This window comes from Triturus cristatus, chromosome 12 (assembly GCF_964204655.1).
Source record: "Triturus cristatus chromosome 12, aTriCri1.1, whole genome shotgun sequence".
Lineage (NCBI taxonomy): Eukaryota > Metazoa > Chordata > Amphibia > Caudata > Salamandridae > Triturus > Triturus cristatus.
Genome location: NC_140595.1, coordinates 131,574,410 through 131,588,624, shown reverse-complemented (window position 1 = coordinate 131,588,624; position 14,215 = coordinate 131,574,410). Strand labels below are relative to the sequence as shown.

General features: G+C 45.6%; 1 protein-coding gene across 4 annotated transcripts in view; it reads left to right on the top strand.

The window, feature by feature from the left end:
* The window catches only part of DCAF8 (DDB1 and CUL4 associated factor 8), a 222,534-nt gene that overhangs the window by 167,861 nt on the left and 40,458 nt on the right, over nucleotides 1-14,215 (top strand). For all 4 annotated transcript variants that reach the window (XM_085638707.1, XM_085638708.1, XM_085638709.1 and 1 more), the window contains one exon: nucleotides 5,014-5,133. In XM_085638707.1, the coding sequence (XP_085494833.1) occupies nucleotides 5,014-5,133 (120 nt within the window). The remainder of the gene's footprint in view (nucleotides 1-5,013; nucleotides 5,134-14,215) is intronic.

The following is a 14,215-nucleotide window of genomic DNA, read 5'->3' as shown; positions in this document are numbered from 1 at the left end:
AGCATGCACCACAGCTGCGCAGAGGCATTATTTAGCAGCCGGTGCCAGCAAGCACGCACAGAAAAGCAATTGCTAATTATTAGGTGTCCATGTGCGCACCGGCAGACACCGGCTCAAATTAAGTCCCCAGCAGGGGCCTGCGTTACGCCCCTGGATCGAGCGAGCACTAAGAGCCTGGACTACTACACACACAAACACACTCAAAGGAACTGTAATACAAAGGACACCTGGTATGCAGCGGCTGATCTGTAGGCCTCCTGTAGAGTGAAATGTGCTGGCTTTCTGAACTGTCCCCGTGTGCAGGCCTCCCACGGAAAACTCTTTATTTAACAATATTCTCAAAAACAAAACATCTTTTAATGCTCCGTGTCCTTTATTTTGTATAGTAGACACCTTGTTAGATGTTTGGATGGTTTTGGCATATCAATATAATGAGTGTAGCTGAAAAATAAAATAACGGTGGCAGCGTGGGCCTGTTAAGGTTATTAACGTTCCTGCAGATTAACAGAGCCTAAACACTTATGTCTGTTGCACCAGTCTCGGGGAGGAGACAGTGGGAGGGAGAGATGGGAAGAGTGAAGGGGCGGGTGAGGAGCCAGTGGAGGGAGATAAATTGCAGCAATAAGAAATAATACACAGACTGTTTACTGTAGAGCCGTCTGTTGGAAGTGTGGGAGGGGTGGTGGGTCTGCCTCCTGTTGGAGTGGCGGTACTGGTGTGCTTCCTGTCTGAGCAGCACAGGGGCACAAATGTTGCTGCTGATGATTTAAAAACTTACAAATAGTGTAATAAAGGGCGATAATGTCAATGCCAAAGTTGCAAGGAATAATAAAATGTAATAATATTATAATACTATCACAGCAGCTTGTGGCAGAGGAGTTTGTCCCTCGGCCGGGGTGGAGAGGACGCGCCTTGTAAGGAAAGCTGCAAGGTCCAGCGCCTTGGTGCTTCTGTCAGGGTGCTTTATAATCCACCTTATGGCGGTGGGGTCTTTCCCTCGGCCGGGGTAGAGGGGACGTGCCGTGTAAGAAAAGCTGCGAAGTCCAGTGAGTTCTCAAAAGCTAAAATTGGAAATCTGGGCATCTGTGTGTGAAATTTGTTTATTAAACAGAAAACGAGAGAACCACGTGGGTGTGATGGAGGGGGCACGTGCAGTGGGGTGAAGGAAACACGCACCACAGCTGTGCACTGTGCAGTGGGGTGAAAGAAGGCATGCACCACAGCTGTGCAGTGGGGTGAAAGGAAGCACGCACCACAGCTGTGCACTGGGGTGAAAGGAGGCACACACCACATATCTTCACTGTGCAGTGTTGTGAAAGGAAGCACGCGCCACTACTGTGCAGTGGGGTGAAAGGAAGCACTCTCCACAGCTGTGCATTGTGCAGTGATGTCAAAGGTAGCACATACCACAGCTGCGCAGAGATGTGAAAGGAAGCAGGCACCATGGTGATGAAAGAACGCAAATGTTAAAAGGTGCGGTCCATTTTGAAGCTGTGTACTGTGCAATGGGGAAAGGAAGCACGCAACACAGCTGTGTACTGTGCAGAGATGTCAAAGGTAGAATGCACCACAGCTGCGCAGAGGTGTGAAAGGAAGCATGCACCACGGCGTTGGAAAAATTTGAATGTTAATAGGTGCGGTCAATTTTTAAGCTGTGTACTGTGCAATGGGGGAAAGGAAGCATGCACTACAGCTGTGCACTGTGCAGGGATGTCAAAGGTAGCACGCACCACAGCTGCGCAGAGGTGTGAAAAGAAGTGCGCACCATGGTGCTGAAAAAACGTGAATGTTAAAAGGTGCGGTCAATTTTTATGCTGTGTACTGTGCAATGGGGGGAAAGGAAGCACACCCCACCGCTGTGCACTGTGCAGAGATGTGAAAGGTAGCACGCACCACAGCTGCGCAGAGGCATTATTTAGCAGCCGGTGCCAGCAAGCACGCACAAAAAGCAAGTGCTAATAATTAAGCGCCCATGTGCGCACCGGCAGACACCGGCTCAAATTAAGCCCCCACCAAGGGCCTGCGTTACACCCCTGGATCGAGCGAGCACCAAAAGCAATGTGGGGAAAGGAAACACGCACAACGACGGTGCACTATGCAGAGATGTCAAAGGTAGCACGCACTGCGCAGAGGTGTAAAAGGAAGCACGCACCATGATGAAAAAGCGCTAATGTTAAAAGGTGTGGTCAATTTTTAAGATGGTACCGAAAAAGAGGCGGCTATAGAGGCCAACTACAGAGTACAGCAAATGTCTTGACAATAACATACTAATACAAAGATAACGGTGCAGGAAGAGAGTGCTGACATATATGAAATGCGAGTGCTGGAAAAAGAAGTGCACACTCTTGTGGCGGTGGGGTCTGTCCCTTGGCCGGGGCGGAGGGGACGCGCCTTGTTAGTATTTTATTGTCATGAATGCAGCTGCTGGAAAAGAAGCGTGCACTCTTGTGGCGGTGGGGTCTGTGCCTTGGGCGGGGTGGAGGGGACGTGCCTTGTAAGGAAAGCTGCAAGGTCTTGAAATGAAACCTGAGCCACAACAGATGGCACGCTGCGCGCCGCTGCTCGTTCCTGACAGCTAAATACTGTGAGAGTAAACATTTTCAGAAAAGGCGGGACATGCACCCGCCTTTGGCCAATTGCGTGCTTTCATTTTTGAAAGCCACACGCAAAGGCCAATAGCATTTGTGGAAAATCGAACACCACACGCACAAGTTTGCAGAAAGTCTGAAGTGATTCCAAGAGGCCTTCTCCTAGAGCACCGCATGCGCGCTGCGCTAGGCTCGACCTAACAATTTTGGGCATGAGAAAGAACAGAAGACTAGTGGACCTGCTGTCTGTGACCTGAGAGGAGCCCTGTAAGGCTGGACCTGGACCCTCCTATAACTATGACAAAGAAATGGGCTCCAAGGGCCATAAGGCTTACTGCCTGTTCAAGCGGAAGGTATGTAGAAAGCTAAAAGAGACCTTTCCTACATTTGGCATACCAGCTGGGCCTGGACCCTCCTGTTGGCCTTTACCACACACCCTGTGAGACAAGTGCCTCCCCTAAGCTCTTGGGGGGAGTTTAGATGTGTACTTATTTAGTGGTTTGGGACTTAAAGGACTAAACTCAGAAGGTAAAATCACTGTCCAGGACGAATCTGGTTGGGGTATCCGACCAACCTTCCATTCTGACCAGCCTCCAATTGCACCCATCTCCTGGTCTACCATGACCATGGACACTGTCCCACCATTTTTTTCCAAAACTTTATAAATTCATATCCCCTCATCCTCTTGTTGGATTTTTGTCACGTTGGTGTGATTTTGTTTATTAAAATGTATTCTATTTTTGTAATTCTGTGGTGAATTTTGACTTTTGTTTTGACTGTATTTCTATTTTGGTTCTGCATAAGAACTTTACAGACTGCCGTAAGTTAAACCTGTTTGCTCTCTGTCACATTTGCCTGGGGGATGAGCTCAGATTAATTTAGTGCCTTTAAGGGTTCAACCTGACATGGATTGTGATTTGTTACTTGAGGTGGGTGGTCATCTGCTCCAAGTAATAATTCCAATTTCTTACATATATCCATATGTATAAGCTTGCAAACTTAGTATATATGGTTTAATAATGCAAAGCCTTTATCAGGGTGCTACCCCCTGTAGTAATACTCCAATTTCTTACAAAATAAAAACTGACCACTAATACTGGTGTGATTGTCATTGAGCACAAGGGACAACTAGCTCCTCCAGTGTGAGGTTGCATGGTCATCCTAGGTCTCGTCAGAAATGGTCTGGCGAAATGCACACTTGCTGTAAATAGGCTCATATCCAACTGCCTCTAATGTGTTACAGTCAGAATACATGAACGTAAAAAATGCCGTGGGAGTGGTGCCTGTTGAGGTAAAATGTAGGATAGAGAAGCGCTGTATTCTAGGAAATTCCTTGCTTTGGTCTCCTTTTCTAGCTTTTCAGATTGGAGATGGGACTGCTCCAATGGAAACTTAGCTATGGTGTGTGCATAAACCTCTTTCAGCAATATGGAAGGTGGCAGCATGGCAGGTTAATTGCCAGACTAATGCCTTCATGAGTTTTAGCAAAGCATTTTACTGGATCATTGCCTCTGTACCGCCTATCCCCCTCCTGAAGTGAACCTGCACATTGGTTCTAGATGTGAAAGGATTTGTTTAATTAATTTTTAAGAACAAGTGTGAACAGTGAGTTTGCAATAAACTGACACCTATGAAAATGTAAATTTTCCGTGGGCTCCCTTTACAATTTTCAACCTGTGATGTGATTGTCCCTTTAAAATGGTGTTTGAACCTGTCCGGTAGTTATACCTTTGCAGGAGCTAGGTTTGCCAAATAGCCTTGAAACCCAGTGGAGACAAATTTTAAAATATAGGGTCTATTAGACCTCAAACTCTTTGCTTTTGTAGCAACCGAATGGAGGTATTTTAGAAAGGCTACTACATGCCAGACCCTTCCATGGTGTTCAAGAATTTAAAAAGAATCTTTCCATCTTATCTAGATATACTCAGACAAACCAGAATCAGCGGATCATGCCAGAAGCATTGAAGCCAAAACTGGTTGTGGTCTGGTTGTTTGTAGAGAGCTGTCAACTCCTGCATCTCTTAATAGTCCCCAACTTAATGCTAGCGGATTACAAATTTTGATTAGCCTGTTTTAATGTGTCTTTCTGTTATCAACTTTACGAATGTGGTCCATTTCTGTTTTTTTGGTTTAGCCTCACCTTTCCTTTATAAGATTGTAGGTGATTGAGAGGAGCCTTTTTCTTTCTGACAAAATTCCCACTCCGGTTTCCTCTGATCCCATCAATAAGTAAATCCACAATTGGCTGTTTAAAAACAGGACAATCGAGAGGTAGGATTTACACCCGACTTAATGCAAGGCTGGTAAACCAATTCTAGTTTTGTTTCATGTATACATGATTATTCCTGCTGCGGGTGTTGGTGGGTTTTAGCAACCAGTCCTTATTTATGGAAAAATAACATAAGAACATTGCCTTTTTTTGCAGGTAAACTGTCTGGAGCCCCATCCCCATCTGCCAGTCTTGGCAACAAGTGGCCTTGATTATGATGTGAAGATTTGGGTGCCAACGGCAGAGACACCAACTGAATTGTCGGGATTAAAGGAGGTGAGAAATAATACTTAAAAAACAACTTCTGCCATCCACTGATTAGCATTTGTATTGGTGTGAAAAAAGTGTGAAATGCCTCCCAGAATCAAACACTAGGCTTACTTGAATAGGTTCCTCTAAACTTTCCAGAATATGCAGTGTGGGGGCTGTGAGCATCCTTTTCTAACATTAGTGTCAAGTTCTGCTTGTGTGGCAAAGCCTGCTGGGTTTACCTATAACATTCTGGGGTGCACTTAAAAGGCGGAAAACAGAATGCCAAGGTAATTCTTGTGCATCCACTGCCCTTTAAGCACCCATGAAAGGACATGATCAGGATAGCAATAACATTCTTGTGTATCTTTTGTCTGGTTTCTAGCTGTCAGAAATTGCACTGTACAATGTTACATTCCCCAGTATGTATCTATATAGTTGTGGCATACTCAGAAAAGTACATTTTAAATATTCAGCTTTTTTGTATTTGTTCCTTCCATAATATTTTCAAAGCAGTGCAGCGCTGCTTAACTCTAGTAAAGATACATATTTTATTTTCAATCCTTTTGTATCTATATAATCAGAATTGTTCCTGGGTTAGTATTGAATTGACACAAATTATGTCTATTGCCATAAAGACATAACGAGTGAATAAAGGAATTTCTACTGCCAGACAACTCTTTTGCTCTCCTTTGTTTAGTGATTTGAAACAAATGTATTTGAACCATGCTTGCATGGTCTAGCTCTGGGGCCTTTTTGATTTTTTTAATGCTAAAAGTGCACAGCCTCAAATTTCATTTCATCGAAGTTAATTTCATTTCATCGAAGTTAATGTTCAAGATATTCCCATATAATTTTACAGTTACACCTGCTGTGTGACTTCAGAAGCGGGCCTAATGTCTAAAGCATTGTTTTTTTTGTTTTTTTATTCAGTGTACTTTTCTTTTATATTCTGTCTGCGCTCTCACTCCTGTTGACATTTTAATGACATGATCCTTATTTGTGTACTACGCCTGCTGTGTGTGCCTACTGCTATGTATGCTCTCTGCTGTTGTAGTAAGATGTTTTCAAGGTCCAGGGATAGGTAGTGTATTTTGTACTTAGAAGTTTTAGGGCTTAGGGATGGGTAGTGTAGAAGGCTAGAAAAGAGAGTTAGGGCTCAGGGATGAATACTGACTAGGGATACTAATGGGTTTATATGGTTCTGGGATGCATAGTAAAAACTGTTAAGTGTTTGTGATGGGTAGTGTATAGGGGTAGAATGGATTTGTTTTATAACCAAGATTTTACAGTTTTTTAAATAAAATAACTACAAACCATACACTGTAAGTGGTCAGGTACAGAAGTTATGGAGAATACACAATACCTGGCTTGATACAGATGATTCCAATCTGTTATGAACCCCAATGTCCCCCAATATAGGCCTAGGTAGTTGCACAACCTTTTACCTACATTTGTTTTACATTGTTGTACATAACGGCTCTGGTGCTGACCCTTTACCTAGTTAGGTGCCGAATAAATGTCATGTGGTTTCTTCGAAAACTAGCCTCATTTATTATGCATGAGGATTCTTAATATCGCAGCAAGATTACCATCTTCTGCATAATAACTCTGTACAAAAGTCACCACTATCGTCATCCTTGGCCGACAAGCCCACAGTGCCATGACACATCTAGGTAGAACCCCTGAGGGTAGCTTTCGGGTATATAAGTACCACATCTTCGCTGGGCAAACCAGAGGAGAAGCTTCCATGCTGACACGAGACACTGAAGTCCCTGCCCGCAGTCACTCCAGCACACAGTGGACTGACATCCCTCGCGGGGTGTCCAACTCGAGACCAAGACCGGGGTCCTTTGTTCTCTCCCATCAGGTTATGGGGTTGGCTCTGTCCTATGGGGATTCTTGGCTATACACCTACATACATACTAGGTACACTTAGGTACATCTAGTTAGGGTTTGCATCGTAGGAGTACTCATGATTACTGCCATGTATCTATATGCTTGCATATATTCATTGTTTTAGTACAATGGTAGAATTCTACCTTTTATTTACTCTGTTGGAGCTTATAACTGTATACATCTGTTTCTGTCTAATGGTTGTTGCAGCACACGTATCTTTTACTAGAATAAATGCTTTTTGAAAACGTCCCCACCGTTTATTCTGTATATCTCTCTGAGACCGAGTGACAGAGTGAAAAGCACTGTACTGTTTCGACGATCCCTGAGGAGTCAGGGTTGTCATGTCCGATAGTTGCCTGAAACTATTCGCTCCTTGGCAAGGTTGGGGGGCTTATAGTGGCACTGTGAGCTTGCTGGTTTACAGGCTAACATATCCTTCGGGGGTGTCTGGAATCAGTCTGGACACTAATCGCTTAATTTGTTATCTAAACATGCAGATCCTATATAGATTTGTAGGAACTTCATGACAAAACCATAATGAGCCAACCATTTGCCCCAGATTTTCTTGTACTTATGGGGGCACCCTCTTGCAACATAAATTAGATCCTCAAGCTTTGCACACTAGTCCATCTCCCAGCGCTAGGTTAGCAAAGTAGGCGGTTTGCAAAGTTTCAGGCTTGGACAATGTCCCTTTTGGCAATGTGAGTTCCCAGTCCCACCAACAACTACTCCCCTCTGTTCCCTCAAACGTCCTCAAGCAATCCCAAGATGGCTATATGTGAGGAGAGATTTGAGGGCCTCTCCAGGGTCCGTACGTGTGAGTGAAAGATGGTAGACCAGTACCTCACAATCACAGGAACGATCCAGACCATATGGAAAACATCTGTCGTCTCCTTAGCACACCGGGTGTATGCGAGATCAAGTGTTAGTGGGCCTTCCACAACAACGTCAAGTATGTATCATGGATATATTTCATTTGAACCATACAGAGCCTAGAGGATATTGCCAGTTCCTGTGGTGCCATTAGAGCCTCCCTCCACTCACTGTCTTTAAGTGGCCCATCCATGCCTCCGATTTAGCTTTCAATGGGGTGAGGCGGTCTGGTGAACTAATTTCCAGAATCACTAGAAATGTATAAATGTGCGGTATATTTCCTTTCCCCAGTGGCCCCATTAGTGTTTGGGCCTCCAAGGGCTAAACTTAGGAATTCCCTAGAGAGACTCCCCATGGGACCCTGATAGTGGGGATTTTTTGGGGATCAGTGTGGGAAGTGTATAAGGGTAGCAATGAATTTATAGGGCTCATTAATGGGTAGTGTATTGGGAGGATTTTTTAGGGTTTTGGGATTGGTAGTTTATATGGTTATTGATGAGTTTTTAGGCATCGGGGATGGGTAATGTATAGGGTTGTAAGACGTTTTTAAGGCTCAGTGATTGGTAGTGTATAGGTGTGGTAATATGTATTGTTAGAGCCCCAGGATGGTATTTTATGAAAATGAAGTGTAATAAAATGAGTTAATTAAAAGTATACATAATAATTAGATCACATTTTAAAAATTGAAATACAATTGAAACTAATTTATTTTGTAATTATGTAAAAAAAATACTATTAAATATATTTCCTTTAAATGTGTGTATATTTGTTTATAAAATATATATGCACACATATACGTGTGTGCATGTGTATATCGATCTAGCTATTTATACATGTATATATCGCTAAGCCTGAAAGAGTTTTATTTTGAGAATTATATGTGTATGTGTGTATATATTTGTGTGTGTGTGTATATGTGTATGTGTATGTGTATGTATAGAAGCTAAGGCCATCTGACCGGCTTCCGCGCTGAGTGCTGCGAGACCCTGTGGCAAGTCGAGGGGTCCTCGTAGAAGATGCACTCCACGGCGCATAGGTGGTATGGCTGGCATAATCGACAGGGCACTCAGAGGACGGCAATTGTGCCGCAACAAATAATAACATTTTCTTTAACGGACTTCGAATCCCAGAATACATCAGGAAGGAAGAATGCTGGGTCCGAGTCCTCTTTCGGTGTTTGTGTGCCATATCCAATGGGACTCACCTGTTATAAACCATCTTGATAGGTTGTGCCACTATATCCTACTGGCGGTCGCTAATATCTTTGGTGCTGTTTGACGAATCGTAGCAAAATTTTCAAAACTAGTGTGGCACTCCGGTCAGCTCCTGTCTTGAAAGTTTCGGGGTGATTCGTCAAACGGGGGCCGAGGAAAAAGGGGGTCCCAAAGCTCGATTTTTCCAGGTTAATTTCTATTGTAACTTTTGTCGCGGCTACAGCCCAAACTGATGAACTTACACCAAATTTGGCAGAGAGGTTGCTCTTGGTCCAGAGTGCACTCTTTGCTTTAAATGGTGTAAATCCGTTCAGTAGTTACTGAGAAATTTAAAATTTAAAAATAGCTATATCCCGGTGCTTCAATTGAAATAAATGTGTGGGAGGCTCCTGCTCCACACCACACTGCCCCGGGGACCGCCGCCTTCCCGGGCGCACTGAAATTAAGGGCGGGGGCCTCGTGGGGGCCCCAGGGACTGCCACCTCCCTAGGGCTCCAATACAATGAAAGAAGTGGGGGGGCTCCTACTCCCCCACACACTGCCCCGGGGACCACCACCTCCCCGGGGCACACTAAAATTAAGGGCGGGGGGCCTCACAGCTCCACCTAGCCCCAGAGACCGTCACCTCCCCGGGGCTTCAATTTCATTAAAGAAGTGGGGGGCTCTTCCCCCCCACACTGCCCCGGGGACCAAGACCTCCCCGGGACTTCAAACATGATGGGGGGCGCGCAGCCCCCCTCCTGGAGCCCTCTATGGCCCTGGGGACCCCCAGGGCCGGCTCCAGCAATGTCCCGGGGTGCCTACCCCTGGGACATTTGCAGTTTGCTATGGCAGGGCGGTGGCCCGCCCTGCCATAGCAAACACTGCTTTGCTTCATGGAAGCGAGAGCAGGAAACCTGCTCTCACTTCCATGTATCAAAGCAGATTGCTTTTGGACAAGGGGAGCTGCATGTCAGCAGGAGATGGGGAGCTGGCTGGGACCGTGGGGGCATTGAGGCTCCCCTGCAGTCTTCAACATGAGGCCAGACCCCGGGGGATGGGGTCCCTGGGGCCAAAAGTGGCCCAGGAAAGGGGGGGCCACGCGGCCCCCTCCTGTTAAAAATATAAAATAAAGAGGCAAAGCAAAGGAGGGGTGGGCGCGCAGCCCTCATCCTTATCAATGTAAAAAAAAATATTAATATATATATATATATATATATATATATATATATATATATATATATATATATATATATATATCTGAAAAAACCATAGGTTTCAGGCACGTTATAGTTGGGAATTAGCATTTAAAAAACCATAGAAATTCACTGAAAAAAACATAGGTTTCAGGGGCGTTATAGTTAGCTGGACTTTTCGCTCGTACAAAACCATTGAAATTCCCCCGTTATAGTTAGTTCAGCTAACTATAACTCGCACGCCCGCAATGCACTGCTGATAACGTCACATATTACATCACTCATGACATGGTCATTGACATCACTCATGACATCACTGATGACATCTCAAATGACATCACTCATGACATCATCCTTGTGATAGAGTGGCAGATCTCCTCTCCCCCTAATATAACCTTTGATACACAGATTCAAAAATAGAAAATAAAATTTTCAAAACAATGGACATACCAATACCAGTTACAACAACCTATTCAGTAATTCTATGGTTTTTTCAGTGAATTTCTAAGGTTTTTTAAATGCTAATTCCTAACTAAAACATGCCTGAAACCTATGTTTTTTTCAGTGAATTTCAAAGGTTATTTAAATGCTAATTCTTAACTATGCCTACAGAGATAGGACATGTGAAGAAAGAAGATAAAACGCACAGAAAGAAAAAAAAGAAATGCAGAAAGAAGCAACAGAAGTCCTCAAAGACGAAGAAAAGTGCAGGAAGAAGGATAACGTGCAGAAAGAACAAACAGAAGAGCAGAAAGAAGCCTTGTTGCAAAATCATCCTGTACCCTCAACTTTTTCAGAAGGATACTGGTGGTAACTGAGTCTGACTAACCAGTCCTAGAGCCAGTGCTATGTTAAAAGACACTCAGAATACAGTGAAAACACCTACATACACTAGGGAACACTATGCGTTGGGGTCCCCCTGTGATTAGCATGACCTACTCTGTAAGCCCCTAGTATATAATAGGGCAGGGGGATTAAAACTACCTCTTAAAACGCGCCACAGGGCGTGTTTGCACACGTCACCTCAGTCACCTCCCTTCCCCACTGTGTAAACACGCCCTGTGGCCGTTTTAAGTTGGGAGATTAAGTCCCCTTGAATCCTGAGGGTCCCTAGAGTCCAACTAGACCACTAGTTACCTCCAGTAAGCGCCACAGAGCTGCGTTGCAGAGAGATGTAAAAAGAGGCACGGCCTAGACCACCTCTCTGCAACGCAGCGCAGTGGTGCTTACTGGAAGCACCTGGTGGGCTAGTTGGTCCCCAGGGTCCCTCAGGATTGAAGGTGAATTATTTCCCCAACTTAAAACGCGCCACAGGGAGTGTTTGCACACGTTAACTTAGGCCCCGTCCCCTCCCTTCACCACTGTGTAAACACGCCGTGTGTCCGTTTTTAGTTGGGAGATTAAGTCCCCTTGAATCCTGAGGGTCCCTAGGGTCCAACAAGTCAATAGGTACCTCCAGTAAGCGCCACAGAGCTGCGTTGCAGAGAGGTGTAAAAAGTGGCACGGCCTGGACCACATCTCTGCAACGCAGCTCAGTAGCTCTTACTGAAAGCACCTGGTGGGCTAGTTCGCCCCCAGGGGCCCTTAGGATTGAAGGGGAATTATTTCCCCAACTTAAAACGCGCCACAGGGCGTGTTTGCACACCTCACCTCAGACCCCGCCCCCTCCCTTCACCACTGTGTAAACGCGCCCTGTGGCCGTTCTAAGTTGAGAGATTAAGTCCCCTTGAATCCTGAGGGTCCCTAGGGGCAAAATAGCCCACTAGGTACGTCCAGTAAGCGCCATTGCAGAGAGGTGTAAAAAGGGGCACGGCCTGCACCACCTCTCTGCAACGCAGCACAGTGGCGCTTACTGGAAGCACCTGGTGGGCTAGTTGGCCCCCAGGGTCCCTCAGGATTGAAAGGGAATTATTTCCCCAACTTAAAACGCGCCACAGGGCGTGTTTGCACACCTCACCTCAGACCCCGTCCCCTCCCTTCACCACTGTGTAAACGCGCCCTGTGGCCGTTCTAAGTTGAGAGATTAAGTCCCCTTGAATCCTAAGGGTCCCTAGGGTCAAACTAGCCCACTAGGTACCTCCAGTAAGCGCCACAGAGCTGCGTTGCAGAGAGGTGTAAAAAGGGGCGTGGCCTCAGAACACCTGTCTGCAGCGCAGCTCCCTGGCGCATACTGGAGATACCTGTTGGGCTGGTTGGCCCTCAGGGAACCCACAGTATTGAAGGGGAATTCATTCCCCAACTTACAACTCGCCAGGGGGCGCGTTTGCAGAGTGCTACAAGGAGGGGGCGTGGCCTCCGGCGCGATGCTGGTCATTTATTTATTTTATTTTTTTAAGAAGGGGGGCTGTGTGGCCCCCCTTCATTTTCTAATTTATTGGCCCTGGGAACCCCATCCCCCAGGGCCTGCCCCCTAATTTAATTATTTTTTAAAAAAATTGGGAAGGGGGCAGCGTGGTCCCCTCCCAAGGCCTTAATCGGCCCTGGGGACCCCAACCCCCGGGGCATGGCATTTTTTTTTATTTTATTTTTTAACTCTTTAGAGGGGGGGGGGGCTGCGTTGCCCCCCTCCTCAGGCCACTTATGGCCCTGGGGACCCCATCCCCCGGGTCCGGCCTTTGTTTTTTATATTTTATTTTAATATATTTATAGAAACACCTAGGACATGCTGGACAAACCGTTTGTACCTATCACCATGACGATTTGCGTGATATTCATTAAAAGGCGACTATGCATACAATGAATCCACGTGGAATGTATTTACACCGCTAGTGAAGCTCTGACGTGTCTGACGCCCTACCGTGCCTAATCCCGGCGCCCCCGCCGGTGGGTACTCTCCAAGTAGACACCCTTGTCGTTAATTTATACAAACATGGGTAGGTATTGACGGGCACATTTAATACACACGCACACCATGCCATTCAAAGGAGATTCGACAAAAATTCGACCAAAACTATGCAAGAAACCCCCCTCACTGTTAATAAAACACACATCCACCGCCGGATGTGTAATACTTTTTATTTTACTCTCTGGAAAGGAGACGAACCTCACTTGAGAGTGAACCTAACTTGAGAGTCACAGCGTGCTCCTGGCTGAGCCCAATGCTGTGTTACACCCACCAGTGCCCGCCGAGTGCCACACACCTCTGTGTTGTATTCCACCAGCTAGTGCGTATGCTATGACACTCTCTAGCCCATGTGCACTGTAACACCACCCTGTGAATGTCATGCCACACTTGCCTTCGCACAGGTTATATTGCCCCATCTAACGTGCCTTCCTCGATGCCTATGTTATAACGCACAGCGCTATGCCATACAGGTTACAATATGGGATCCATATCTTTGTCACAGTGCATATGCAACGTTACACTCCCCAGCACATATTTTATATTACAACTTTAGAGACTAGTTAAGTTACACAACACTGCCCTGTGCATATTACACTCCAAGGCGCATATCGCATAGCACGTGCTAGTGCCTGTGCTATCTCACGCTCTCCAATGAATCTGTCATTGCGCACAATGTATTGCATATTATATTTCACGCCCGGTTCATTTTATATCACACTTTTTGGTGCATAGTTTATACCATACACTATATCTAGTTTTCATTTTCAATCGTGCTCTCAGGACTATGTTCTATATAACACTGCGTTCACCTACCCTTTTCCCGGGCATTACATTTTGCGATGCAGGGTGGAGGGTCGGGGTGTTTCTGCCAAGTGAGCCCGGAGTCGCAGTCACAAACGTCCTCTTCTTCCTGAATAAAAGTGAGATTATGCTGCATACTTGTTCATATTTTAAGTAGTTCGCACACACACACATTTTAAAAACAATAAAGTTCCTAATACCCACCTTCTCTGAACAGTTAGCTTGCTGCCCCATCCACCTCCTCCCTATCCTCTGTTGTCTGAATCCCTGGACTAGCCTCCTCCCTCCTGCCATGCATGGTC